This window comes from Grus americana, chromosome 25, assembly GCF_028858705.1.
Source record: "Grus americana isolate bGruAme1 chromosome 25, bGruAme1.mat, whole genome shotgun sequence".
In the NCBI taxonomy this organism is placed as follows: domain Eukaryota; kingdom Metazoa; phylum Chordata; class Aves; order Gruiformes; family Gruidae; genus Grus; species Grus americana.
This window is the reverse complement of record NC_072876.1, coordinates 4,694,665-4,722,385: the sequence shown is the minus strand read 5'-3', so window position 1 is coordinate 4,722,385 and position 27,721 is coordinate 4,694,665. Positions and strand designations below refer to the sequence as shown.

At 50.2% G+C, this 27,721-nt stretch overlaps 1 protein-coding gene across 1 annotated transcript; it reads left to right on the top strand.

Moving 5' to 3' along the window:
- Nucleotides 1-51: 51 nt before the first annotated feature.
- CR1 (complement C3b/C4b receptor 1 (Knops blood group)) lies at nt 52-27,636 on the top strand. Its single transcript, XM_054803669.1, has 50 exons — nt 52-249; nt 2,219-2,401; nt 3,115-3,297; nt 3,470-3,649; nt 3,842-4,024; nt 4,674-4,856; nt 5,029-5,208; nt 5,401-5,583; nt 5,865-6,089; nt 6,371-6,562; nt 6,818-6,917; nt 7,251-7,336; nt 8,302-8,496; nt 8,880-9,062; nt 9,163-9,354; nt 9,521-9,620; nt 9,794-9,879; nt 10,412-10,606; nt 10,857-11,039; nt 11,386-11,565; nt 12,101-12,283; nt 12,433-12,615; nt 13,129-13,320; nt 13,495-13,594; nt 14,296-14,387; nt 14,629-14,823; nt 15,230-15,412; nt 15,606-15,788; nt 15,938-16,120; nt 16,634-16,825; nt 17,000-17,099; nt 17,801-17,892; nt 18,134-18,328; nt 18,735-18,917; nt 19,111-19,293; nt 19,443-19,625; nt 19,813-19,995; nt 20,267-20,449; nt 20,682-20,873; nt 21,125-21,224; nt 21,793-21,878; nt 22,622-22,801; nt 23,222-23,269; nt 23,436-23,618; nt 23,925-24,107; nt 25,756-25,935; nt 26,174-26,203; nt 26,366-26,441; nt 26,677-26,755; nt 27,464-27,636. The coding sequence occupies exons 1-49, from the start codon at nt 183-185 to the stop codon at nt 26,750-26,752; spliced, it is 7,581 nt and encodes a 2,526-aa protein (XP_054659644.1). The 5' UTR covers nt 52-182; the 3' UTR covers nt 26,753-26,755; nt 27,464-27,636.
- The last annotated feature ends 85 nt before the right edge of the window (nt 27,637-27,721 follow it).

Sequence of the window (27,721 nt, the reverse complement as noted above, 5' to 3'; positions counted from 1 at the left end):
AGGGGTGGTGGCTGCGCCCGCCTCATGCTGGGGAGCCCACAGGTTCCTGTCCCGGGAAGCCCCGCAGCTGCAGCTCCTTCCGCGTGTGGGGGGTGGTGGAGGGAACTGGGGTGCCCATATCTTCCTGCAGCCCCCCAGGAGCTGCAGTCTGCGCCAGGGACCTCTGGTCTGAACTCCAGACCATGGTGCTCGCCTTCACCCTCCGCCTCCTGGTCAGCTCCGCTTTGCTCCTCGCCACCGTGGCTCAAGGTAAGGGAGACCAGCAGGTCAGTGCCTCTGGGGTCCTTCCTCTCATGGCCCTCCTCTTCCTCATCGCTGCTCCTCTCCTCGCTGATCCTTTTGCTTTTCCCTGCGGGGGCAGATAGGAGCCCTGTGCTGGTCCCAGGAGGACCTTGGCACGCCAGACCCTGAGCACCATGGAGCCTCTGAGCTGCTCCACTAATGACAAAGACCCTCAGGGACAGCACCGGCACCACGCCGTGCCCTTCAGCGGCCGGGGAAAAGGAGTTAAAACCTCACTACGAGAGGCTAAGGAGAGTCTTTCACAACCTGCCCAGCCCTCATAACAAGAGGCTTGACCTACGTGTCTAAGCTGCAAAGTAAAGCTGGTTATGGATACGGCATCTTATGGCCGTGAGACCAGGAGCCTGTTCCAATAATAGATTGTGTTTGAGCTCTGTTAACAAAGTTGAAACTTGCTGCGAGGTATAGAAATGCATTGGGATGAGGCAGGAGAGCAAAATGGCAAACGAGACTGTGCTGCTCGGCGTGTTGGGTCTGAAAGCCTGCAGGGCACAAAAGCCTGGCAGGTAGCCCGAGGTGCCCTCTTGTTTGGGACAGGATAGCCAAAACCTACAGAAACTTGGCTCCATCACTGCAGTATGGTTTTGTTTACCCCCTCCTGTCTTGTAAGCATAGGTGCTGTGACCTGGCTGCCCCAGCAAGGTTTCAGAAGTGTTTTGGTAGTGTATGGAAAAGACTTCTGCCTGCGTCCACAATTGTGTTAATTATTTGCTGCCATCTGGAGAGAGCTAAGACTGACCCTCCTACCTTAGCTGGCCACAGTGGCTCACTGGCAGGCTGGGAGTCGAGTTATGTTAAAAAAAAAAAATCACTAAGTTAATACTTTGTGAAAAGGTTAACTTGTATTTTCTTCTGCTACACTTGGTTTTCTATACGTTTGGCTGATGTATGTGCATTCAGTTTGCCAGCCTTGCAGAAGTAACTGTCGTTGCTCACGTGTGCTGTCTGATGCCGGAGAGCCGCGGTTCTCCAGCAAAGCCGCCCTCGGAGCTGCGCAAAGGGGTGCGAAGGGCATGGCGGAGACGGGCTGCACCTGAACAGCTCAGAGGGACGGAGCTGTGGCCCTTTGCTCAGAAACCCAAAGGACGTTACCAGTGAGAGGCGTGTCTTTGACCTTCTTTTTACATTCCCACATCTTTGTTACATTCCCAAATCTTTGCCCAGATTACATTCCCATTCTTGTGTTACATTCCCAAATCTTTGCCCAGTGAACAAAAAGCTACTTCCCTGCAGTTTTAGGTCTGAACGTCTGTCTGTCTGTCTGCCTCTCTGCAAGTCTACCTCTCTGTCTTTCTCTTTCTCTCTCCAGCGGTCCAATGCAAACAACCCCCAGGTCCCCCTGGAAGCACCCCAGCAGGTTCACAGGAAAGTTCCCCTGCAGCTCCCGTCTGAGGTGCAGCAGAGGCTTTGCCCTCGCTGGCGTGGGTCCGACCCTGCACCGTCACAGCGGTGCCATGAGCAGCGTGGCACGGCCCCCCCCAACCCACGCTGTACAGCCCCTGCCCGGCTCTCTCGCACGCCTGCGTGCCCCTGGTAGCACAGACCCCTGCACTGCAGTAAGGTCAGACCTGGACGGTCCTGCCAGCATTTCCCTGGGTCGGATTGGACCCGGGGGACGTGCTTCCCAGCCCGTGGGTCGGAAGGATGCGGAAAGGCTATGAAAGGCTCTTGAGCTCACCAGGTGATTGACATGAAATCCTGGACACCCAGTGCTTGCCAGCTGGGGAAGCAGCAGGGTCCCCCAGCAGCACAGGAGGAGCCCTGGGGGCACTCGCTTTGGCTGCAGCCTCCACCACGTCCCATCGCTCAGGGATCAACAGGCTGCACGGACACCATCGACATGGCAACCATCACAGGCAGGAACAGCTTGAGAGCCTTGTGGGTAAACGACGTTTTATTTCTCTCCCTTTTCCAGTTCTTCAATGCCGGTTCCCACGCGTCCGGTATGGGAGGAGACTATCCATTGCTCGCTCTTTCTACAAGATCGGGGACACCGTAAGCTTCGTGTGCAACACAGGGTACACCTTAAAGGGGTCCAGCACAAGCACGTGCCAAGCTGACTTGAGATGGAGCCCACCTCTGCCAGTGTGCAAAAAAGGTAAGTATCCCAGCACGCGGTGCAAGCCGTGACAGCCGCGGGGGAAAGCTCCCTCTTGTGTCCTCCTAAATTCAGTGGGAAAACAAAGGCGGGATGCATCTGTCCTCGCTTCTCTTCTCAAACCAAAGTGCTGCCAGCCTGGCGCTCAGACAGACAGAAACAGCTCAGAAGAAAGGAGCTGGGGTGGGACATGGGGCCAGCTGCAGCCTGCCCTGTCTTGGGTTCCGAGGGGATGGGCAGAAGCTAACCCTGGGGCTGAGCTGCTGTGCAGCAGGAGGCTGTAACCTCCCCAGCGCGCTCCGGAGCCGCGGGCCAGCTGTGGGGATGGCTCTATCTGCTGCCCAAGGGGGATTTCTGTGACTCTGCTTTGGTCAGATGTGGGATGTTTTCATCTTCCTCCCGGAATGGGAAGTAGTCACAGCTTCTTGCTGCTCTTGCTGCTTTCATGTCCATGTGCTTCTTCTGCCAAATCCCACAACGTGGCTGTGAGTTCTCCTGTTGGGACTGTCCTTAGTAGTAGTAATTTCCTCCAGCCACAATGTGACTGTAATCTTGGTGCTGCTGTACCTTTTGTTAACTAATACTTTGCTCCAGCAAATGGACCAAAGACTGCTCAGAATTCAGGATATTACCCTGACATTATCCAAACAGTCCTAGCAGCACACAAACCAGCAAACAGCTGACCCACTGGGTAATTTCTTTTCCCTCTCCAGAGGTGACGTGTCCGCAGCCACCAAACATCGCCAACGGGCAGCACAGCGCAAAGTCCTTGGACAAGTTTTCCCGGGGACTGACTGTGTACTACAGCTGCAAGGATGGCTACGCGCTGGTCGGGAACGTGTCCATCACCTGCACAGAGGCCGGGGTGTGGAGCAAGACCCTGCCCCGCTGCGAAGGTGGGTGGATGCTTCACTGCTGGGTGTGGGGCTGGCAGAAAGGATGCTGGATGTCCTGGTCGTAGGAACAGTGCAGACAGGCTGATGGCAGTGATGAGAAGGGAGGGGGTTGTGTGTGCAGGACCTGGCCCATGCATTGAAGATTAAAGGATGCCGTCCATGTTCCCTGCAGCAATCGGCTGTGAGATACCCAAGGTGCAGAACGGGAATGTCTACAAGCCACAGAGCACCTACAAAGCTGGAGAGACTCTTCACTTTGACTGTGACGCTGGTTATGCTGCAGAGGACAACTACGAGGCTCAGTGCCAGCCGGGAGGGACCTGGGATCCGCCGGTGCTCACCTGCGAGAGGAGTGAGTGCGGGTGCCCGCTGCTTCCCCGAGGGTAGCCCTGCCCGGCGGGTGCTCCTTGCAGGCAGGAACAGCGTGTGCAGGCAGAGCCGTTCCTGCGATGGGCTTTAACCCATCAAGGCAGCATCACACCGACTGCCTTCCCGTTGCACGCTGTTCTCTCGCTGAGTTAGGCTTTCTGTTTCCCTCCTGCAGTCCGACCGTGTCCCATGCCTCCGAGGGTCCGCAACGGAAATCATAACGGCCAGGGCAAAGCAGCTTTTACCATGGGAATGTCTGTAACATACACCTGCGATCCTGGCTACTACCTGGTTGGAAATGCCGTTGTGTTTTGCAAAGCGTCTGGGAACTGGAGCCAGCCAGGTCCTCACTGTGAAGGTGCGTCCGTGGTCTGTCCCCTTGGGGGAGAAGGTCATAGTGGCTCTGAGCACAGGGGACACCCTGACCCTTGTCAATGAGTCCTTCAGTGAGGGATTAAATTTTCCTTTAATGAAGCATGCAGTTTTATACTATGTAAGGAATGAGCTCATTTCGGTGAATCTGGAGGTAGGTGTTTCTGTGACGGTGGTGGCGTATGCTGTACGTCCTGTGCCAGGGCTGGGTGCTGGTGACCCGCAGTGTATGGCCAGGAACTGGCACATCACTCAATGTGAGACCAAGTGCAAGGGGGTCTCCAGAGCCAGCGCCCTCCTCCTGGTGCTCCGGCGGCAGCCCGGCCGCAGCACGACCCCGGAGAGCTGACCGGTGATGGTGCTGGGGACCAGGCATGGGCATGGGGCGCAACACAGCCTTTGGGGCAAGACCGGCTGGATTTTTATGAATCAATTCAACCTTCCTTCAACCAGAAAAGACAGAGGAGAGACAGGGCACCCAGAGGCTGGCTGTCACGACAGACCTGGCAGCACCTGGGGTGCAAGCCCCCTGCCCTCCCCCTTCCCCTATGTCTGATGCACAGGAGGTTTGAGTTGAGCTGCCTCTCGGGCATCGCCTCTCCCAGACGCTCTCATGGCCTTTTCCCCTCCTTCAGAGGTGACGTGTCCGCAGCCACCAAACATCGCCAACGGGCAGCACAGCGCAAAGTCCTTGGACAAGTTTTCCCGGGGACTGACTGTGTACTACAGCTGCAAGGATGGCTACGCGCTGGTCGGGAACGTGTCCATCACCTGCACAGAGGCCGGGGTGTGGAGCAAGACCCTGCCCCACTGTGAAGGTGGGTGGATGCTTCACTGCTGGGTGTGGGGCTGGCAGAAAGGATGCTGGATGTCCTGGTCGTAGGAACAGTGCAGACAGGCTGATGGCAGTGATGAGAAGGGAGGGGGTTGTGTGTGCAGGACCTGGCCCATGCATTGAAGATTAAAGGATGCCGTCCATGTTCCCTGCAGCAATCGGCTGCGAGACACCCAAGGTGCAGAACGGGAAGGTCCATGGGCTGCAGAGCACCTACAAAGCTGGAGAGACTCTTCACTTTGACTGTGACGCCGGTTATGCTGCAGAGGACAACTACGAGGCTCAGTGCCAGCCAGGAGGGACCTGGGATCCGCCGGTGCTCACCTGCGAGAGGAGTGAGTGCGGGTGCCCGCTGCTTCCCCGAGGGTAGCCCTGCCCGGCGGGTGCTCCTTGCAGGCAGGAACAGCGTGTGCAGGCAGAGCCGTTCCTGCGATGGGCTTTAACCCATCAAGGCAGCATCACACCGACTGCCTTCCCGTTGCACGCTGTTCTCTCGCTGAGTTAGGCTTTCTGTTTCCCTCCTGCAGTCCGACCGTGTCCCATGCCTCCGAGGGTCCGCAACGGAAATCACAATGGCCAGGGCAAAGCATTTTTTACCATGGGAATGTCTGTAACATACACCTGCGATCCTGGCTACTACCTGGTTGGAAATGCCGTTGTGTTTTGCAAAGCGTCTGGGAACTGGAGCCAGCCAGGTCCTCGCTGTGAAGGTGCGTCCGTGGTCTGTCCCCTTGGGGGAGAAGGTCATAGTGGCTCTGAGCACAGGGGACACCCTGACCATTGCAACCAGATCCTCCGAGAAGGCTAATTCCATGTAAAGTGTTGCATGGTATAAATTAATTTCAAGCCCTTCTATTGTGAAGCTGGGACTGGGGAGGTTTATGTAGGTTTTGTTGTTGCAATATTAACAGCTTGGTTTTTGGGTTTTTTTGTTGTTGTTGTTTTGTTCTGACTCGTCTTGTACGTCACTTTGGCACATCATCACTTCCAGTGTCTGTCTGCATAAATCCAGACATAGAGAATGGAAGGCAAGTTGATGGTCAAGGACTTATCTCCACACCTGGGCAAGCGGTGACATTTCAGTGTGACAACGGCTTCAGCCTGCAAGGCAGTGCGAAAGTCTTCTGCCAGGAGGATGGCAGCTGGCTTCCTCCTGTTCCCATCTGCAATAGACTGTACCATTACCAGGAGCTGTCTAACAGGCCAGAATTTCAAGGTAAAGCGTGACATAGCTGCCTTCGGGTACATTACTATTCTATGTGCCCTAACCCTGATAAAAAAATGTGGTTAAACCCTGTGCCTGGAAGATTTAAGTCCTGGTAAAAAGAACCTGATTCTCTGGAATACTTTGGGAAAATATACTGTGTTTAAAAATGGCTATATTAAAATAAACATTTTTGCAAGGCAAACCAAACACCTTTCCTTGTAACAGTGTCTTTCTGCTTGCACCCGGCATGCCTCCTGCCTGATTCTCATGTCTGTTTTCTTTCTCAATAGGTGGTTGTGGTGCTCCTACAAGGTTACACTTTGCTGAGCTAAATGAGGAGCATAAAAATGAGATCGATTTTTCTGTTGGGAAGACTGTTCAATACACTTGCCGACCTGGATATGCTAAACACCCAGGAATGTCACCTACTATTACATGCCTTGAGAGCGGAGTGTGGTCAGAAGCACTAGAGTTCTGTAAAAGTGAATAGCTCCTTGATTTGGTGTCCGTTGTTCAAGAAGGACTAGGTGCTAGGTTCTGTCCATGCTGCAAAAACCTTAATGTTATTCTGGTGTTCAAATAGTATGTGACTAGTAAAGCCATGTAACTTCATGCTATTCGAAACCCATTTTGGGGGTAACTGGAAATGTGGACAGATTACTGGAGTAATAGTTGCATCTGTTGTACCATGGTATAGACAGAGAGAAGCCTAAAATGAGGGTTTTTTTCTCCCCCAGGGAAACAATGCAATCATCCTGGTGAACCTGTGAATGGGAAAATTGTTTCCCTAACGGATCTCATGTTTGGGTCAACGGTGCTCTACAGCTGTGAAGAAGGGTAAGTCCTGGGTTTGGCTACTGCTTAAAACAGCAAGGAGAGCTGTATTAGGTAAGCCTCCCTTTTTCCTCCTATTCATTCATTCCCAATAAATGGATTGTGTACAGAAGCCACTCTATAGAGTTCTGGATCTATATGAACACATAAGGTGTTCCCTAGCTTATGTATGCATGTATACACAGGTGAAATTGGTAAGGTGGCAAGGAAGGGAACTTCTTCAGGACCACAGCTTTGCTGTCAGCAGGGCTGGTCACAGCATCCGGGGTGGGGAGGAGGAGGTAGTAACTCACACCAAAATGACTTGGAATGAATGTTCAATCCTTTTAACACCAGGCACAGGTTAATTGGACAATCCAGCAGGCGATGTGAGATTTTTGGTGGACGTGTTGCATGGAGTGGCGACATTCCCACTTGTCAGCGTAAGTGGCTTACAGCTCTGGGGGGTTTGCATGGACCCAGTAAATATTTTCCAGCGGAGACTGCCAAATCTTTCCAATCAAATCTTTCAAGGGGAATTTCTCTGCTCTGTGGGCATGAAAAATATCAGAAGGTTTGGATGTCATAAGAAAATGTTCTGGGAAAAGGTACAAGATCTCAAAGCTTAATGGATTATAGAAAGCAATGTCTCAGCTGGAGCTTTTTCAGCAGTACTTCAGTATCCTGTCTCTGACTAACATCACAACCCCATTGTAAGAACGGAAGGAAAATCATCTTCAGCTGAAGGGTTGTTAATGTTAGACACAGAGAGACCAAGGCACAGCCCTGAGGAGAGGCAGAGCACTGTGGGAGGGCCAGAAATGGAATCCCAAAGTCCCAAACCTCAGGCTCTCTCTTTCACTGCAAGCATGGATACCTGATGTGTACCCAAAGAGCTGCCGTGCCACACCTCAGCAATTACACCTGGGTGTTTCTCTGCTGATTAAGTACTGGTGCTGATTAGGTGACAGTTTCATATAAGTAAGAAACTTTTACTGGTATATTCTGGGATTTCAAAGCATTTTACAGATTCTGCAGGTACATATTAACCTAAGATGCAATACAAAATTCTGCCTGTGCATGCCTTTGCACTGTGTGCAGCTGAAAAAGCAGTATTTTGCACAGGTGATACAAAATAAATACTTGCTTTTTTATTTCTCAAACAGTAGAAAAGATAGAGCAGGTAGGTGTTTCCTCCATAAAGGTTTCTCTTACTAGTCTGCTTTCTAACTGACATAAAAATAGCTGGCCAGCGAGAGGGGATCCAGTTGCCTACAAGGCCTCAACTAGGTCACTTCACTGCAGTTACTCCATCTCTCAGACAAGTGTGATTGCCCCACAGACTGAGGGATTTAAAGTGCTTTGGTGCTGTTGTTGAACCTAGAAGCCTCGCTCTGCACCTCTGCAGGTATCCCTTGTGGGCCGCCTCCAGACATTCCCAACGGGAAGCACACCGGCAGGCTGCTGGATGAATATCACTTCGGCATCTCCGTAACTTACACCTGCAACCCCGGGTACCCGCTCCACGGAGAGCCCTCCATCTACTGCACCACCCAGGATGGGAAAAACGGCGTGTGGAGCAGCCCCCTCCCACACTGCGGAGGTAGGGTTGTGTATGCATGTGCAAATACTCGGGTGCAATCCTCCCGGCCCTATTGGCTCATATTTGGGAAGACTGGGAAACCTCCAGAAAATTGCCCTTCTTGCCCGAGTGCCTGCTGGGGCAGGATTTGCAAGGGCTGATTTGCAGCCGTGGCCAGGCAGAGGGGAGGAGGCTGGAGGACCACCCTGCTGCCTCCAGCACCTTTCGGTTTGGATCTCTCCCTCAATGCTTGGCATTGCTGGGTGCAGGCAGTACATCATCTATGGGAAAATTATTTTCAGCTTTGTGTCTTAAAAGGGATTGCACGCCCAAGTGGCTTTGCAGCTGCGCAGCTCTGCACACTGCCTAAGTGCCTGTTTTGACGACTTGCATTTCTTTTCCAGAGGCAAGATGTCCTGTCCCACAGGTCCGGAATGGGAGAATGGTGTCTCCTCCTCGGACTGCCTACACACACAAGGACACTGTTGCCTTTGAGTGTGAGCCAGGCTATGTTATCCGTGGCCACAGAGTGGTACAATGCCAACTAAATAACACCTGGGAGCCACCCGTGCCAGTCTGCGAGCAGGGCAAGTGTTCCAACTCTGAATGTTAACCTTCCCCCTGCTCTCCCAAATCTCCTTTTTCTTGACTCCTTTGACAACTGGGCTGGCTTATCTTTCTTGGTAGCTGGCTGCGATGCACCTACCAGCCTGGCGTTTGCTGAGCTGAAGGAGCCATACAGCAACCAGACCGTCTTTCCCGTGGGGAGGACAGTGGAATACGTGTGCCGGCCTGGGTACGCCCAGCACCTGGGGATGCCACCGACCATCACGTGCCTTGGCAATCGGACGTGGTCTGCGGTGTTGGAGTTCTGTAAAAGTATGTCCTGACAGTGCTGAAAAACCTAAAGTGCTGGGCTTGACTGGAATTTCACATTTTTCTGGTTTTACGGGTTTCTTTATGCAGTTTGGTCTTTGTGTTAGCATCCCTGGGTGGGATGTGAGTGAGCAGCTGAGGGCTAATGGTGGCTGATGTTCCCTTCCAGGGAAACAGTGTGCTAACCCAGGAGATCCAAAGAATGGCAGAGCTGTTGTCCTGACGGACCTCCTCTTCGAGTCCAAAGTGAATTACACTTGTGACAAAGGGTGAGTCTCACAACTAGCTGAATTCAGCTGCCAAGTGAGAGTGAAGCAGATTTTCAGCTTTACGTGAAGGAACCTAGTTCCCAAGTCAGAAGTCTTGGCTGCCACTTACAAGGGTTGTAAAGAAATCTCAGGTCTCTTAATGTAAATTAATAAATCCTTCTGTGTGACTCCAGGTACAAGTTGGTTGGAGGGTCTCAGAGAACATGCGAGGTCTCTGGCACACGTGTCTCTTGGAGTGGAGATGCTCCCGTCTGCCAGGGTAAGTAGGCCACAACAAAAGGTCCTTGGAAATGGCTTGCAAGAGAAAATGGTACATCTTTCAAGACAAAGATTTTATTGCAAAAGATTTCTCAAGTCACTGTATGTGTAAAATCTTTCATTTCTTCCTTTTGTTTTGCACGTTTCTGAAAATGTTTCCAAAGGTCTTTTATTTATTCTGGTCCAAACTGGGAAAACTGTTAATATTTTAAACACCCTGTTACTGGGTTAAGTATTTCTCACTGGTCATGTGTAGGAATGGTGTGGCCAGTCTCTCTCTGCTTGTGTCACCAATAGTTATGGAAAGGGAGGTAAGAATTGTCCCACAGCCTTCAGACATGGGCAGCAAGGAAGGTTTTCCTTTCCACATGTGGTTCTTCCCATACAAGGTTTGTCTCAGGATAATTTGGGTCATCGTACCCAGAGAGCATCACTGCTGAGATGCGTTCCCTTCCCGGGAAGCACGTGTGTCCTGCAGAGCCTGGGCATTGATGCAGCACTCGTGCTAACAGCCACCCTGTATGCACCCGCAGGTATCCTCTGCGATCCGCCTCCGGACATCCCCCACGGGAGACACAGCGGGCACTTGATGGGCACCTTCTCCTACGCGGACGTGGTCACCTACACCTGCGAGCCCGGCCACGCGCTGGCTGGAGAGCCCTCCATCTTCTGCACCACGGTGGACGGGGAGCACGGCGTGTGGAGTGGGCCACCGCCGCGGTGCGGAGGTAGGGCTCTGCGGTGCACGGGTGTCCGTCCCCACCGGCGAGAGCTGGTTGTGAGTGGTGACTGGAATGACCGTGGCTGCAGTGGGGGCTGCACCCACTGATAAGAAGACAGCAAACACGACAGATATTTAATCAAAGGAGTTAATGGACTTAATTGTCTTCCCCCTTTGGTTTTTGAAGGTTGGATTTTTAAATTTTTTTCTTCTTGCCTTGTCCATATTTCTGATCTGCCTTTCCTTTTCCTTCGCAGAGGTGAAGTGTCCTCAGCCTCCAGGCATCGCCAACGGGAAGCACAGCGGCCAGCCCTCGGACACCCACCTTCCAGGCTCGGCTGTGCAGTACAGCTGCAGGGACGGCTACTCCCTTGTCGGGAACGCCTCCATTAGTTGTACTGCCGAGGGAACGTGGAGCCGGCCCCGGCCCCGATGTGAAGGTGTGTGTGTTGGCTTCTTTGATCTTTCCCCGGGTCCTTTCTTCCTTCTTTGCTCTCGGTCTGATCACTGCAGATCATATCTCCAGTCAGAGGCAGAGGCCAAATGTCCCACAGACAGGATGAGCTCCACCTGCCTCTGTGGATTTCCCTTTCTCTCCCCCAGTAAAGACAGACTCTCAGGAGCAGTTGAAAAATGATATTTTGTATAAGAATAAGAGTCAATAATGCTGACATGCCCATGACAGTGATGGCAAGGTTCAGCAGCAGGTATTGCTCCTGGTCAGTGTCCCTCCGTGCCCAGGATGGGTTTCACGTCCCAAGCAGTGCCTCTGCTCTTCGCTTCCAGCAATCGGCTGCAAAAGACCAGAGATCGAGAATGGAAGAGTGAATGGACTGGAGACCACGTACAAACTCGCAGACATCGTTATCTTCGAATGCAATTTTGGTTATGCCTTGAAGGGCTCTCAAGAGTCTCAGTGCCAGTTTGGGGGCACGTGGGACCCTCCTGTCCCCATCTGTGAAAAGAGTAAGTGTCAGTGAGGTGGTGGGTGGTAGCTGATTTCTTCTGAACCACTGTGTGAGTGCACCTGGCAGGGTGCAACAGCCTCACGTCGGAGGTAAAGGGGCCACTCTGCAGGACTGGAAAGGAAAAACATGCAAGTATCTGTCCTCTCACCTTCATAATCCCCATTCAGACCCTTGTTATGTAGGGCTTTCACCACCTTAAATGAATCCACAAAGCAGAGAGAGCCAGGCTGGTGTCTGATCTCGTGCACAACCACAGAAAGGCCAGAGAAAGCAGTTAGGGCCACAGATGGAAACTAACCACTGTAAATGCCTAAATAGTGAGAAATGATCATTCTTTATGTCAATAACCTCAAAAAACCATGAAGGCTGGAAGATAAGTGAGAGTAGGATGGAAACATAATTCCAACAGTGACAGCCCTAGCTATTCGGGAAAAATTAATGGGAAAGGAAGAAGTTAAAAGGCTGCCTTACCCTGCAGAGGGGGTTTGCGATACCAGCTCTTCACCAGTTGTGACTTTTTCCCCACCTTGTAGTGCTAGAGTGTCCTTCCCCTCCAAATATCAACAATGGCCATCATGACAGCAAGGATGTCAAAGTGTTCATCCCTGGAATATCAGTGAAGTACTACTGTGACCCAGGGTACGTCCTCACCGGGAAAACAACAGTATCTTGTCTGACATCTGGAACCTGGAGCATCCCTTACCCCCGGTGTGAAGGTGAGCTGTAAATGCTGTGCCTGCAGAGAAAAGGGAGACCTTCGTGGTCTCACAGCTTTCCTGAATTTTCACCTCACTCAAACCATGGGGGAACACCCAGATCCGGCGGCCGCTTCCCCAGCCCATGCTCTGCTGCTTTTCACTTCCAGTGATCACCTGCATGAGCCCCAACATCCAGAATGGAGAAGTGGCTGAAGGACAGAGAGCTGAGTACCATCCTGGGGCCAACGTCACCTTCCAGTGCCACCCGGGCTACGTGCTGTGGGGCAGCCGTGGAGCCAAGTGCCAGCCCAATGGCCGCTGGGCGCCTGCTGTCCCCACCTGCAAGCCAGGTGAGCGCGGGCACGTGGGGGTTGAGAAAGAGGATGCTCAGCGCCGTCCTTGTGCTGGAGGGGCCCTGAGGTCGTGCTCTCTGCCTCCCTCGCGTCGCTTCAGGTGTGACGGTCCGTTGCTGAGTTACACGTGCTCCTCCTGTGGGCCAAATCACTAAAATGCCGCTCTCTGCTCCTGCCCCGTTAGCGCTGCCTTGTCCAGCCCAAAGACGACACGCTGTATACGGTGGCAGCACTGCAGTGTACGATGTGTGGAGCGTAGAAACACCAAACTGGCAAAACTGGTTCTTTTGGGGGTTGTTTTAGTTTGGATTTTTTAAAGAGCGTATAAATTAGGTGCATGTGTCCTTACTTGCTAAGTAAGTGTTAATCTATGTAGATAAATGTCAGGATACATAGAAGAGATATTAATACTCTGGAGGTTTGTAACAGTGCCTACCAATGCGCTCGTTCCTCTTCAGCTGCGTTTCACAGCCAGCACGTATTTCTCATGTACATTTTGTTTTTGGACAGCTGGCTGTAGGGCACCAACAACGTTATTGTTTGCTGAGCTAAGCAAGGAGTATAAGAATCAGACTGAGTTTCCTGTTGGGAAGACTGTGAAGTACACTTGTCGGCCTGGATACATGAAACATCCACAAATATCACCAACTATTACGTGTCTTGAAAACCGGACGTGGTCTGAAGCCCGGGAGTTCTGCAAACGTACGTTTTGCAGATGCTTCATGTTTGTTTAAATCCCAGTGTGACAACTGAAGCCTTGTAATTTCTCCCTTTCGGTTCCTTCCTCTGGAGGGTTTGGGCAGACTCCCACAATTAGTGTCCCTTTTCCTATGGCATTGAGTTAAAGAAGCTAAACCTGGGTCTTCTTCTGCCCAGGGAGAAAGTGTGATCATCCAGGAGAACCGGAGAATGGCAGAGTTATCGTCACAACAGATGTCTTCTTCGGGTCAACGGTGAATTACACCTGCAATGAAGGGTGAGTCCCAGCCGAGCTCCTTCGCCTCGTTCAGATGAAATCAGCAATGCTTCTGCTCTTTCTGCCGCTCGCAGGCACCGCGCGTCCTCCCCCAAGAGACCAGTGCTCGTGTCTCTGAGCTCAGAGCACCCCAGGGTTGCCTGCACAAGGCAATGCTGGAGGAGAAACTGGAGTTCTCAGGTGCTGAGAGAAAACAGAAATCATCCAAACGGTCAGGGAAAATCTCAGAATCCTTTGGGTGGTTTAAAATGCTTTTGGCACTAAAGCAATTCTGGTGTCCGCAATGGTCTACTTCTAGTCTAATTTCTAGTCCAAGTGGCAACAGAAATTGGAGAAGGGGATTTATTGATCAAGTTTTAAACGCCAGTTAGAGGGCATGACTGCCTGAGTCTGGTTGTGTAGAGCATATGAGGGCGAAAGGGAGTTTTATTTTGGAAGCTTTGGCTTAAACCAGAAGTCATTAAAGTGGACTTTTCTAGAGGACAGAAGGAAGAGGAGAGGGCATGGCAGCTCCCTGAGCACCCAGGGATGTGCTGCCTCTGCTGACCGGGGAGATCTGGGGGGAGGTCCCCCCACGAGCCAAGGTTCATAGCTTTAAATGGCAGTGTTAGATGGCAGCTAAGGCAATGCTTGGTTGCCGTGGGAGGTGTGACCTCCAAGGACAGTCCTGCAGTGACAAGAGTGACTTTGTTTGACCCCAGGTACAGGCTGGTTGGAGCGTCCCAGCGGCACTGTGTGATTTCGAGCTCTGGGACGCGAGTGCAGTGGACCAGTGATGTTCCTGTCTGCCAGAGTAAGTACGCTGCGGCAGGAGCTGAGCAGAGACTGAGGAGAAACCAAGCACAGCACAACGAGATTCAGACTGGTGCTTTCCTTGGGAAAGATCTGCCAAGGCAAAGACAGAGAGCATCACCGCTGACATGGGGACGTGGTTTCATCCCCGTTGGTTCCCTTCCCGGGAAGCACGTGTGTCCTGCAGAGCCTGGGCATTGATGCAGCACTCGTGCTAACAGCCACCCTGTGTGCACCCGCAGGTATCGTCTGCGATCCGCCTCCGGACATCCCCCACGGGAGACACAGTGGGCACTTGATGGGCACCTTCTCCTACGCGGACGTGGTCACCTACACCTGCGAGCCCGGCCACCCGCTGGCTGGAGAGCCCTCCATCTTCTGCACCACGGTGGACGGGGAGCACGGCGTGTGGAGTGGGCCACCGCCGCGGTGCGGAGGTAGGGCTCTGCGGTGCACGGGTGTCCGTCCCCACCGGCGAGGCTGCAGCAGGGCCCTGCACACACAGGGACGTGCTGCGGAGCAATGGCTGTTCCCAAGACAGGAGGGGCTGGGAGGATGTGGGCCTGGGGTGTGTTAGTGCCCGCACGTCCCCTGCTGCAGGAGCCCTTTGGCTCTCACCGGGGATGAGTGCACAGAAACACGTGCTAAGTAGTCCAGAGGGCTGAAGTATCTGGATGGACTTAGACAATGAGTGGCAGCCAAGAGGGACCCGTCCAAGACATCCCCATCTCTTACAGACTGGCAGCTCAGCTGCAACATTCCTGTGCACCAACTCACTCATTTTTCCATATTCCTCCTTTTTCTCAGTACTGACTTGAGTCCGGTTTTGCCCTCTTCCCCTAGTGTCGCAGTGCTCTCACCCTCCAGCCATTGCCAACGGAAACCACAGTGGCCAAGCCACAGTAGTTTTCACCAGCGGCATGTCCGTGAGCTACGCCTGCAATCCTGGCTACGTTCTTGTTGGAGAGGCACAGCTAAATTGTACTTCTTCTGGAGACTGGAGCAACCCTGCCCCTCGGTGTGAAGGTGCATTCACCTGCCTTTTTCACTTGTCAATATGCCAGCAGTACAAAGGGATCACGGGAGGAAAGAAGGGGAGAAAAGTGAATAGCCACATGCTTGTACTTACAGAGACTCAGTTCTCTAGTGCTAAACGGGAAAACCAAACAGAACACCTGAAAGCCCATCCTGTTCTCAGTGAAGATTTCCTCCCCTCTAGGGCGGCTGTGTCCCTCCCCATCGGCCATTGACCACGGCCAGCACGACGGTGAGGATGTGAAAGTGTTCATCCCTGGAACGTCTGTAAATTACAGCTGTGACCTCGGCTATGCTCTTATTGGTGAAACAACTCTATACTGTACGGTCAATGGAACCTGGAGCATCCCTTACCCCCGGTGTGAAGGTGAGCTGTAAATGCTGTGCCTGCAGAGAAAAGGGAGACCTTCGTGGTCTCACAGCTTTCCTGAATTTTCACCTCACTCAAACCATGGGGGAACACCCAGATCCGGCGGCCGCTTCCCCAGCCCATGCTCTGCTGCTTTTCACTTCCAGTGATCACCTGCATGAGCCCCAACATCCAGAATGGAGAAGTGGCTGAAGGACAGAGAGCTGAGTACCATCCTGGGGCCAACGTCACCTTCCAGTGCCACCCGGGCTACGTGCTGTGGGGCAGCCGTGGAGCCAAGTGCCAGCCCAATGGCCGCTGGGCGCCTGCTGTCCCCACCTGCAAGCCAGGTGAGCGCGGGCACGTGGGGGTTGAGAAAGAGGATGCTCAGCGCCGTCCTTGTGCTGGAGGGGCCCTGAGGTCGTGCTCTCTGCCTCCCTCGCGTCGCTTCAGGTGTGACGGTCCGTTGCTGAGTTACACGTGCTCCTCCTGTGGGCCAAATCACTAAAATGCCGCTCTCTGCTCCTGCCCCGTTAGCGCTGCCTTGTCCAGCCCAAAGACGACACGCTGTATACGGTGGCAGCACTGCAGTGTACGATGTGTGGAGCGTAGAAACACCAAACTGGCAAAACTGGTTCTTTTGGGGGTTGTTTTAGTTTGGATTTTTTAAAGAGCGTATAAATTAGGTGCATGTGTCCTTACTTGCTAAGTAAGTGTTAATCTATGTAGATAAATGTCAGGATACATAGAAGAGATATTAATACTCTGGAGGTTTGTAACAGTGCCTACCAATGCGCTCGTTCCTCTTCAGCTGCGTTTCACAGCCAGCACGTATTTCTCATGTACATTTTGTTTTTGGACAGCTGGCTGTAGGGCACCAACAACGTTATTGTTTGCTGAGCTAAGCAAGGAGTATAAGAATCAGACTGAGTTTCCTGTTGGGAAGACTGTGAAGTACACTTGTCGGCCTGGATACATGAAACATCCACAAATATCACCAACTATTACGTGTCTTGAAAACCGGACGTGGTCTGAAGCCCGGGAGTTCTGCAAACGTACGTTTTGCAGATGCTTCATGTTTGTTTAAATCCCAGTGTGACAACTGAAGCCTTGTAATTTCTCCCTTTCGGTTCCTTCCTCTGGAGGGTTTGGGCAGACTCCCACAATTAGTGTCCCTTTTCCTATGGCATTGAGTTAAAGAAGCTAAACCTGGGTCTTCTTCTGCCCAGGGAGAAAGTGTGATCATCCAGGAGAACCGGAGAATGGCAGAGTTATCGTCACAACAGATGTCTTCTTCGGGTCAACGGTGAATTACACCTGCAATGAAGGGTGAGTCCCAGCCGAGCTCCTTCGCCTCGTTCAGATGAAATCAGCAATGCTTCTGCTCTTCCTGCCGCTCGCAGGCACCGCGCGTCCTCCCCCAAGAGACCAGTGCTCGTGTCTCTGAGCTCAGAGCACCCCAGGGTTGCCTGCACAAGGCAATGCTGGAGGAGAAACTGGAGTTCTCAGGTGCTGAGAGAAAACAGAAATCATCCAAACGGTCAGGGAAAATCTCAGAATCCTTTGGGTGGTTTAAAATGCTTTTGGCACTAAAGCAATTCTGGTGTCCGCAATGGTCTACTTCTAGTCTAATTTCTAGTCCAAGTGGCAACAGAAATTGGAGAAGGGGATTTATTGATCAAGTTTTAAACGCCAGTTAGAGGGCATGACTGCCTGAGTCTGGTTGTGTAGAGCATATGAGGGCGAAAGGGAGTTTTATTTTGGAAGCTTTGGCTTAAACCAGAAGTCATTAAAGTGGACTTTTCTAGAGGACAGAAGGAAGAGGAGAGGGCATGGCAGCTCCCTGAGCACCCAGGGATGTGCTGCCTCTGCTGACCGGGGAGATCTGGGGGGAGGTCCCCCCACGAGCCAAGGTTCATAGCTTTAAATGGCAGTGTTAGATGGCAGCTAAGGCAATGCTTGGTTGCCGTGGGAGGTGTGACCTCCAAGGACAGTCCTGCAGTGACAAGAGTGACTTTGTTTGACCCCAGGTACAGGCTGGTTGGAGCGTCCCAGCGGCACTGTGTGATTTCGAGCTCTGGGACGCGAGTGCAGTGGACCAGTGATGTTCCTGTCTGCCAGAGTAAGTACGCTGCGGCAGGAGCTGAGCAGAGACTGAGGAGAAACCAAGCACAGCACAACGAGATTCAGACTGGTGCTTTCCTTGGGAAAGATCTGCCAAGGCAAAGACAGAGAGCATCACCGCTGACATGGGGACGTGGTTTCATCCCCGTTGGTTCCCTTCCCGGGAAGCACGTGTGTCCTGCAGAGCCTGGGCATTGATGCAGCACTCGTGCTAACAGCCACCCTGTGTGCACCCGCAGGTATCGTCTGCGATCCGCCTCCGGACATCCCCCACGGGAGACACAGTGGGCACTTGATGGGCACCTTCTCCTACGCGGACGTGGTCACCTACACCTGCGAGCCCGGCCACCCGCTGGCTGGAGAGCCCTCCATCTTCTGCACCACGGTGGACGGGGAGCACGGCGTGTGGAGTGGGCCACCGCCGCGGTGCGGAGGTAGGGCTCTGCGGTGCACGGGTGTCCGTCCCCACCGGCGAGGCTGCAGCAGGGCCCTGCACACACAGGGACGTGCTGCGGAGCAATGGCTGTTCCCAAGACAGGAGGGGCTGGGAGGATGTGGGCCTGGGGTGTGTTAGTGCCCGCACGTCCCCTGCTGCAGGAGCCCTTTGGCTCTCACCGGGGATGAGTGCACAGAAACACGTGCTAAGTAGTCCAGAGGGCTGAAGTATCTGGATGGACTTAGACAATGAGTGGCAGCCAAGAGGGACCCGTCCAAGACATCCCCATCTCTTACAGACTGGCAGCTCAGCTGCAACATTCCTGTGCACCAACTCACTCATTTTTCCATATTCCTCCTTTTTCTCAGTACTGACTTGAGTCCGGTTTTGCCCTCTTCCCCTAGTGTCGCAGTGCTCTCACCCTCCAGCCATTGCCAACGGAAACCACAGTGGCCAAGCCACAGTAGTTTTCACCAGCGGCATGTCCGTGAGCTACGCCTGCAATCCTGGCTACGTTCTTGTTGGAGAGGCACAGCTAAATTGTACTTCTTCTGGAGACTGGAGCAACCCTGCCCCTCGGTGTGAAGGTGCATTCACCTGCCTTTTTCACTTGTCAATATGCCAGCAGTACAAAGGGATCACGGGAGGAAAGAAGGGGAGAAAAGTGAATAGCCACATGCTTGTACTTACAGAGACTCAGTTCTCTAGTGCTAAACGGGAAAACCAAACAGAACACCTGAAAGCCCATCCTGTTCTCAGTGAAGATTTCCTCCCCTCTAGGGCGGCTGTGTCCCTCCCCATCGGCCATTGACCACGGCCAGCACGACGGTGAGGATGTGAAAGTGTTCATCCCTGGAACGTCTGTAAATTACAGCTGTGACCTCGGCTATGCTCTTATTGGTGAAACAACTCTATACTGTACGGTCAATGGAACCTGGAGCATCCCTTACCCCCGGTGTGAAGGTGAGCTGTAAATGCTGTGCCTGCAGAGAAAAGGGAGACCTTCGTGGTCTCACAGCTTTCCTGAATTTTCACCTCACTCAAACCATGGGGGAACACCCAGATCCGGCGGCCGCTTCCCCAGCCCATGCTCTGCTGCTTTTCACTTCCAGTGATCACCTGCATGAGCCCCAACATCCAGAATGGAGAAGTGGCTGAAGGACAGAGAGCTGAGTACCATCCTGGGGCCAACGTCACCTTCCAGTGCCACCCGGGCTACGTGCTGTGGGGCAGCCGTGGAGCCAAGTGCCAGCCCAATGGCCGCTGGGCGCCTGCTGTCCCCACCTGCAAGCCAGGTGAGCGCGGGCACGTGGGGGTTGAGAAAGAGGATGCTCAGCGCCGTCCTTGTGCTGGAGGGGCCCTGAGGTCGTGCTCTCTGCCTCCCTCGCGTCGCTTCAGGTGTGACGGTCCGTTGCTGAGTCACACGTGCTCCTCCCGTGGGCCAAATCACTAAAATGCCGCTCTCTGCTCCTGCCCTGTTAGCGCTGCCTTGTCCTCCACCTCCTGTCATCGCCCATGCCACGCACAGCGCAGAGCTTGGGGCAAACTTCACCAGCGGCATGTCCGTGAGCTATAGCTGTCAGCCCGGCTTCTTCCTCCTCGGAGACCCCTCTGTCTTGTGCACGGCCTTGGGGAACTGGAGCCTCCCGTACCCACGCTGCACAGGTGGGGCTGGCTGCTGCCGCGGCTCCTGGGCATGCGTGGGTGGCTGAGCATCTGTCCTGTGCTCAGCCGAGCCTGGAGCAGGCAAACCTGCCCACCCACAGGGCTGGCATTGGCGGGTAGGCAAGTGCTCGTCCGGTGACACCCACGGGTCTCAGCGTGCTTCCAGCACACGCAGGAGCTGTGTGCACTTTGGTGGCTTTGTGCATGCATCCTTCCTGCATGTTGTACTGACCACGCTCTTTTTTCATTTTGTTTTGTCCTCTCTCTGTAGTGGTGCAATGTCCTTCACCTCCAAATATTGACAAAGGGGATCACAACAGCCATGACTTGGAGGTTTTCAGTCCTGGGATGGTTGTAAATTACAGCTGTGACCCTGGCTACAGCCTCCTGGGAGAGGCTGCCATTTACTGCACCGACTCTGGGAACTGGAGCCTCCCTCTTCCTCAGTGTGCAGGTACACAGTGGTTCCGAGATGGGAGTTATGGATAGTCTGGGAATTTCTGCCATTGAAAGCCTGTAGGACTCATCCTTTCCCTTACTCTTTCCAAAATTCTGAATCCTTCAGTCCTTCCCTTTTGTTTTCAGCTTTGCTTGACAACTTTTATCTATGCATACTCAACAGACTTTTTAAACCAACTTTGTGTAGTTGATATCCCTAATTTCCCCTGTGTTTTCTTTCCTGATAGGTGGCTGTGGTGCACCTCCAAACTTAACCTTTGCTGAGCTAACTAAGGAATACAAAAATCTGATGGAGTTTTCTGTTGGGGACACCGTGCAATACCGCTGCCAGCCGGGATACATGAGACACCCCGGAGTAACCCCAACTCTGACGTGCCTCAAAAACCACACGTGGTCTGAAGCGCTAGCGTTCTGTAAAAGTGAATAGCTCAATCAGTTTGGTGTTGGTTGTTGAAAATTGTCTAAGCTACATTTGTGGGTTTCTTATAGCAATTCTTTAAAAAATGATTCATACATGGCTTCACTAGTCACATAGTTTGGGCAGCTATTGGCCTTTTAAAAATCACATCTTTATTGGTGTCTGAATGTGGACAGATCCTTAAGATACCTTCTCATAGTGCATTGCAAAACTGCGAGAGAGGAGTTTAAACTCAGCCTTGTTCTTTCCCAGGGAAGCAATGTAAATACCCAGAAACACCAAAGAATGGCAGAGTTGTTGTTCTGACAGATCTCCTTTTTGGGTCAACCGTGAGCTACACATGTGAAGAAGGGTGAGTCCCACGCTGCCTTTGCTGACTCCATTTTCTGAGCTCGGTGTCGGGCACCTTACAGTAAAGGCTCAGAGCCCACTCCTCTGTGCGGGCCGCTCTCCAACAGCAAGCCAGAATCTGTATTTTGGTTCCAGTTATGCCGTAGTCACCTGCTCAGGAAAAGGAGGAGTGTTTCTCATTTTTCCCTGCCTGTGCTCAATATATTACTTTGCAAACTTTGGTTTCAGTCTGCCTTCTCAGGTGGCCACCCAGCAGGAGCCGAGAGTGCAAGCAAGCACATGCTGCAAGGAGGCTCCAGCGGTTTGGAAATCACTTGGGTCTGAGTCCTGATTTAGCACCTGACCAATCCAACCCTGAGTAATTTGGGATCGTTGCTGTTCCTCTTGGATATGGGAAGAAGGAACTTGGTGTCCTTCATTCCCATGTGCCAAAGCAACAGAAAGACCTCTGTGACCAGCCAGAATCAAGAGGCTGCAGAAGAAAACCTCTGGGGTAGTGTCAGGGTGGGAGGCAAAATCCAAGCTGAATGACTCGGTATCAACTGAAATATCTTTCTGTGTAACTCCAGGCACCGACTGGTTGGACGGTCTCGTAGGCAATGTGAGATCTTTGGAGCAGATGTCGCATGGAGTGGTGTTCTTCCCATTTGTCAGAGTAAGTAGGTCACAACTAGATCTGGCCCAGAATTGTCAAATTAAGTCCTTAAAATGAAAAAGTGGCATTTCCTTAAAACAAGCAGAACTTCGAGGAATAAGACTTTTTAACCATTATGTTCCTCTAGGATTGTTTTGTTTTGTTTCCTTGTTTGGTTTCTTCTAAAAATCTTCCAGATGCTAGCTTTTGATTTTTCAGAGTTATGTAGAATGAAGAGTTGTGAGATGCCTCCAGGGACTTGTCCCTTTTGTTTCACAAACATAAATAATAAATTAAGGAAGAAATGTGCCTTGCAGTAGAAGAGTGGGACGTTGAGTAAAATTCAACTGGGATCTTCCAAATACTGTACTGACATCTGAACCCCAAGGCTTTTTTGCAGTGGCTGATCATTGCAATCGGTCTTTCCTTCAGACAGAATTGCTTTGGTAGGCATGAGCTTGGTATAAGAAAGCAGTCAGGAGAACGACTAACAGCGTTTACAGATTTCTACATCATTTAATGTATTTATTGGAATGTATTTGCATTATTCTGTTTATAGGCACAAACCCATGTTTATATATAATATTGTGGTAGCCCTAAAGGAAGTAAAAAGCCCTCAATTCCTGAAATTATTCTTCTGTGAGTCTCCAAGTGCTACCTGTGAAACTCCTCTCAGCAGTGGCATGTAAAGGATGGACTTTATATATGCATCATTTACAGCATACATATGGCTTCCTGTTTGAGATAATGAATTTATTTTTCAGAGGTGGTATGTCCAGTCCCACAGATCCAGAATGGGAGAGTCTCTGTTCTTAAATATGCCTACACATACAAAGATACTGTTATCTTTAAGTGCCAGAAAGGCTTCACCTTGCGAGGTAATCGCACAGCCCAGTGCCAAGCTGATAAAACATGGGATCCACCTGTACCTGTCTGTGAGCAGGGTAAGTGTCAGCACTCTAACTCGTTAGCATTGCAGATTCCTCCCCAACTGCTCCTACCCACACACTGAAGCCAAAGTTGACTTTATTTTTCCTGTTTGCTCCAAATGCTTTAAGGAGAAACAAGAAATTGTTCCTTTATTTATGCCCCTCTTCTCAGGAGATAAACCAGGTTTGGGGTAATGCTCTAAGTATAAGCACGATTTGGACTTTTCTCACCCTGCTTGTTGCAATCTATAATCTGTGTTCTCTTCGTTTCCTGAAAGTGAGACATTTGTAGCTTCATGGCAGGACACTGACTATCAGAGAGGAGTGGAATTTTTGCTGGAAATATAAAGGCAGGGTGGTGGAAAATGAAGGTAAATTTGTGCATTGTATTTGCTCAACCAAATGTGTATTTTAAACTCTTAATGCTGCATCTAGATGGAGTGGCAGAACACTATCATCATCCTGATACCACAGTGAAGCCAGGTAGGTCTATTTTAAGAAGAGGCAAGATTTATTAAACGTTAACTCCTCTTCCCAGCCCATCCTGCTTTTTGCAGTGAAGAGGGTTAATTGCACTTCTTTACTCTCTTGTTATCACTTTTTTTACAATTTAATGTCACCTTCCCACTTTCTCCCTCTCCTCTTTCAGTAGTGAAGTGTCTGCCTCCTCCAAGCATTGCTAACGGGGAACACAGCAGTCATTTCTCAGACACTTTCAATGTAGGAGCACTTGTGCACTACCGCTGCAACCATGGCTTCTCCCTCGTTGGGACAGCATCCATTTATTGCACAGAGTCTGGAGCCTGGAGCCGTCCTTCTCCGGTCTGTCAAGGTGTGTTGTTGTTGCAGAGAGCTAAGAAGAAAGGACATTTAACAGGACTTGTCTTAGGGAAAGGTTTGTATAAGGACTAAACCTGAGTCCTCTACTACAGAATGAGTGATAAGGACAAGATCGAGTTTATACCCATTTCCAAAGCCTGATGGAGTTACAGGGTTACAAAATCAGTTATTGAGCCTAGGTGAAGAATTTAAAAGGGAACAATAAAGGCTGCAAAGGTACGGTGCCTTAGCTACTCTCTGGCAGTCCATCAGGATCCTCATGTCTCTCCTTGTCATTTGTCTCTCCCTGACTTTCCAGTTGTGAAGTGTCTCCGTCCTCCAAAGATCACGAATGGGAATCTCAAAGGCAACATCTCTGACACTTTTTCCTATGGAGCATCTGTATCCTATAGCTGTAATCCTGGTTATTCACTCGTTGGGAATGCTTTCATCAACTGCACAGTGTTGGGAACCTGGAGCCAGCCTCCTCCTCGGTGCAAAGGTGTGGTCGTGCTTGGTTTGCTTATGTTGTCTGGAATTCATGGTGGCAGACGTCTCCCAGAAATGGGCTGAGGAGACATGGGGCCATGCTGATATACATGTTTTACTTTGGGGAAAAATTAAATCTTCAGAGAGATACATGGGCCAAAATCTGAGCAGTAAAATCTTCTGCAGCTAACACTGAATTCCATCCCCTTATTTTGCTTGGGAACCACTTTCATATCATAGCTAGGCAGTGTTGATCTGTTAATTGCAAATTTATCTACTCTGGGAAGAGTATGATATTGTTGTAAAGAAGCAGGATGGGAATCTCATGCTAGTAGCCAGGAGCATATAAGTACAATAGAGGCAGTTCTGGAAAGCAATTTCAATTCTTGCAAGTTTTCCATCTCTGCTCTTGTTGCTATGAGTTGTATAGTAACTTTCCTCCATTAAAAGCTTTTTACTTTTAGTAGAAGAGTAGAAACTTTTTCCCTTCCCTTTCTTTCCCTTTTTGTGCCTCTCACTCCCCAGTTATCACTAACAGGAAACAAAGGCAGTGAGTATATCAGAGAATTTGTCTCTGATGGAAGGTCTGTAGATTACACATCATTCCCTTCTCAGAAAACTCCTCTATATCTGTGACTTGGCACTTCTGTGTAGCTCACTGTGAAGGTCAGTCATCGGGCAAGCTTGACTAAAGGCAATTTCATGAATGTCACAAGACACAAGTGTGAGACAATGACACAAGTGTGGGTGTCACTGCACAGAAAACTGGACATTCAACAGAATAGATTCGTTACCCACACAAGGTGCTCCCTTTGTGGAGCTGGACCCACCTCAGTGACTCAAGACCTGAAATGCACTTGAACGACAATGAGAGGAAATAACATGCCAAGTGTTTATGTAAATAAGTCAGAGGCTCTTTAAAGGAAGCAGTTTCACAGAAAAAATCCCCCTGCCATTCCACATTCTCATGGTTTTGAAGTGTCCTTAGTAACTATTATGTATGAAAGTAAAAATAAATATTAAAAAAAGACGTGAAACAAAGGTTAATAGTTACATGTTGATGTTACGCCTTTGGTCTCCACTGAGAACCTTCTCCAGAATTCTTGGGCTCGGACTCTCACAGGTGATTAGACACTTAAATTGAAGCAACTAATTCACTCCATTGAAATCAGTGGTATAAATAGCTTAGATGGCTGAACTGACTAATAAATTAATTATTGAGAAAAAATATGGCTGGTGACTTCTTTTAAGGGCAAGGGCCTTCTACAGACTAGAAGTGGGTTATAGGCAGTTGACTCTAAGCTCCCACAGAATTCTTCCCTGCCACACCTTTCTTCTCCAGCTGTTTTGGTAGCCCAGTATCAGAAAAGTCTCTTTCTCTGGCAGGTTTCTCCCAAGGTACCCCTACGATACACGATTTCCACGTGCAGCATCAGTGCGGGGTAGCTGATCTGTACAAACATTCGCATGTGGGAGTGAGACACCTCCCCTCATCTTCAGCCACAACGAAAGGAATTACTCTGTGGAATAAGACTTAATTCCTGGTTACATTCAGAAAGAATTCAAGAAGATAGTCTTAAATAATCCACAGTTGTATTTCTCATATTTTATGTTCCTTCTCATTAAATGCCCTTTTTAAATTTTTTTTCTTCTAATTTCAGAGATCAGATGTGTATTCCCAGAAGTTCAAGGTGTTAAGAAAGCCATCAAAGGAAATACTTATCGCTCTGGGACTAATGTCACTCTCGAATGTGATGATGGTTACACACTGGAAGGCATCAGTCAGATTCGGTGCCAAGAGGACTTCAGCTGGGACCCTCCTGTACCAGCCTGTAAATTGAGTGAGTGAACTGTAAATGAAGCATAGATCAAACAGAAATATGCAAATGCATTGTAAACATGCAAATATCTTTCTGTATTAAAAAAAAAAAAAGTGTATGATGGCATGGTTTTATGAAATCCTGTATCATATACCTTAGCAGTAAAAGCTTTGTGTGATTAAAAATTATTAACTACAGCTGAGAAACACCGTATTTAGTTAGAATACTTTGCTGATTTTTCTTTTTCTCTTCCCCTCAGTGTCACGGAAGTCTGGCTCAGTAGGCCTAGGTAAGCAGCTTAGAAACATTTTGGGGCCAGATCTTTAGCTCTGTGCAGTGGCCTCAGTGGCACCGTTTCCCTCTGCTTCCTTGAAGATACACCTCGTTATGTCTTTTGTGCTGATGGGCTTTAAAACATACAGCAAGAATAATACGCACTCTTCTCTCTCAGGAGTCGCAGCTGCAGGAGTCCTGCTTCTCCTGGGGGCAGGCATTGTCTGGAAAATTAGTTCTAAGCAGAAGGAAGGGTAAGGTGGTCTTCTGGATGTTCATTCATGTCCTTCATTGCCAAGTCCCAAGTTTTATACACTTTATACACTTAGAATATTTGCCTGGGTGTGCCTGGGTCTTGTAATTTTGTGTCTTCAGCTCACGCTTAAAACAGTACAAGGCACGGCAACCTGGAATCGATGGGGTGGTTGTGTTGTTTTATTTCTTCCTTAGGGAAAACCAACCTGAGTGGTGTTCTTCTTTTTCACTTAGCTATTATCGTACATATGAAAACTACCAAAGCCCTCTGAACCAGGTCACTGAACAGAAATGTTCATGTCTTCCATAGAAGGTATGGATTTATATTCCTCAGCATAAAACAGCGGTTATAGCTGCAAATTTGACTTGTTCCAATATAGTCATTCAAGTAGAAAACTCCTTCCCCTCCATCTTCTCATAAGATGCTTTCTTCTGCTGAATAAAAGAGACTGTTTTAAACATACTGATTTTTTTTTTAAATATCCTGTTTTTCTTTCTGATATCACCCTCAATGTGTGTGTTTCCTTTTCCATAACCTGAATAGATGGTGTTCACAGGTCAGACTTCCAGACTACTCCTTGCTTCTGACATCACATTGCTTTTGTTTTGTAAGAGTTATGGGAGAGGTTGCTCTCTAAAAAACTACCTTAACAGCAGCAGCAGCAGCAAAGGACACTGACCTGAGACTTTGGGGTTTTTTTGCTTGTTTTTACACTTACTGCAATGTCATTCTTACTTACAAGTGGATCTGCTTTCTATACCGAAATCTATTGCAGATAACAATGAATTTTCACTGTTAGCAGCACTCTGAACATAATTAGCCTTGACTACAAAATGGCACCTGTAAACATTAGCTCAATTATTTTTTTTTAAAGGCTGCTTTTAGATAATTCCTGTTTTGCAACAATGCATTTCCCAGAAATTCTCTCCTCCCTCCCTGAGTTACTATGTAATCTCTAGAGATCCATGTGAAAACAGAAAAAAGTCTAATTTTAACACCAGCATGTCATCTTTTTCCTAGGCGGGGCATCCGTGCTGCCACCAACCACACAATGGACTTGTTCTCCGTACAGTCACAATTTAACCCCAAAATTGTCTTATCAGCAACTATATTCACATCTGCAGCACCACCAATGCTTCTTTGTGGTGTTCCTCTATCAATGCTTCACCTAATAAAAGCTGAACGTGGGACAATAATTGCTTTAGGTTTTGTCTCTCCTTTTGCATCCACCTAGAGTTGTCTTTATTTTTGTTTTAATATTGCTCTGCTCACCAACAT

What these genes read in the sequence shown, in the direction of transcription:
- CR1 (XM_054803669.1), top strand. Translation starts at nt 183, where the DNA reads ATGGTGCTCGCCTTCACCCTCCGCCTCCTGGTCAGCTCCGCTTTGCTC. An exon ending in TGTCCCCATCTGTGAAAAGA is followed by an intron (nt 11,566 to 12,100) that starts GTAAGTGTCAGT and finishes CCCACCTTGTAG; the next exon opens with TGCTAGAGTGTCCTTCCCCT. An exon ending in AGCTACACATGTGAAGAAGG is followed by an intron (nt 21,225 to 21,792) that starts GTGAGTCCCACG and finishes GTGTAACTCCAG; the next exon opens with GCACCGACTGGTTGGACGGT.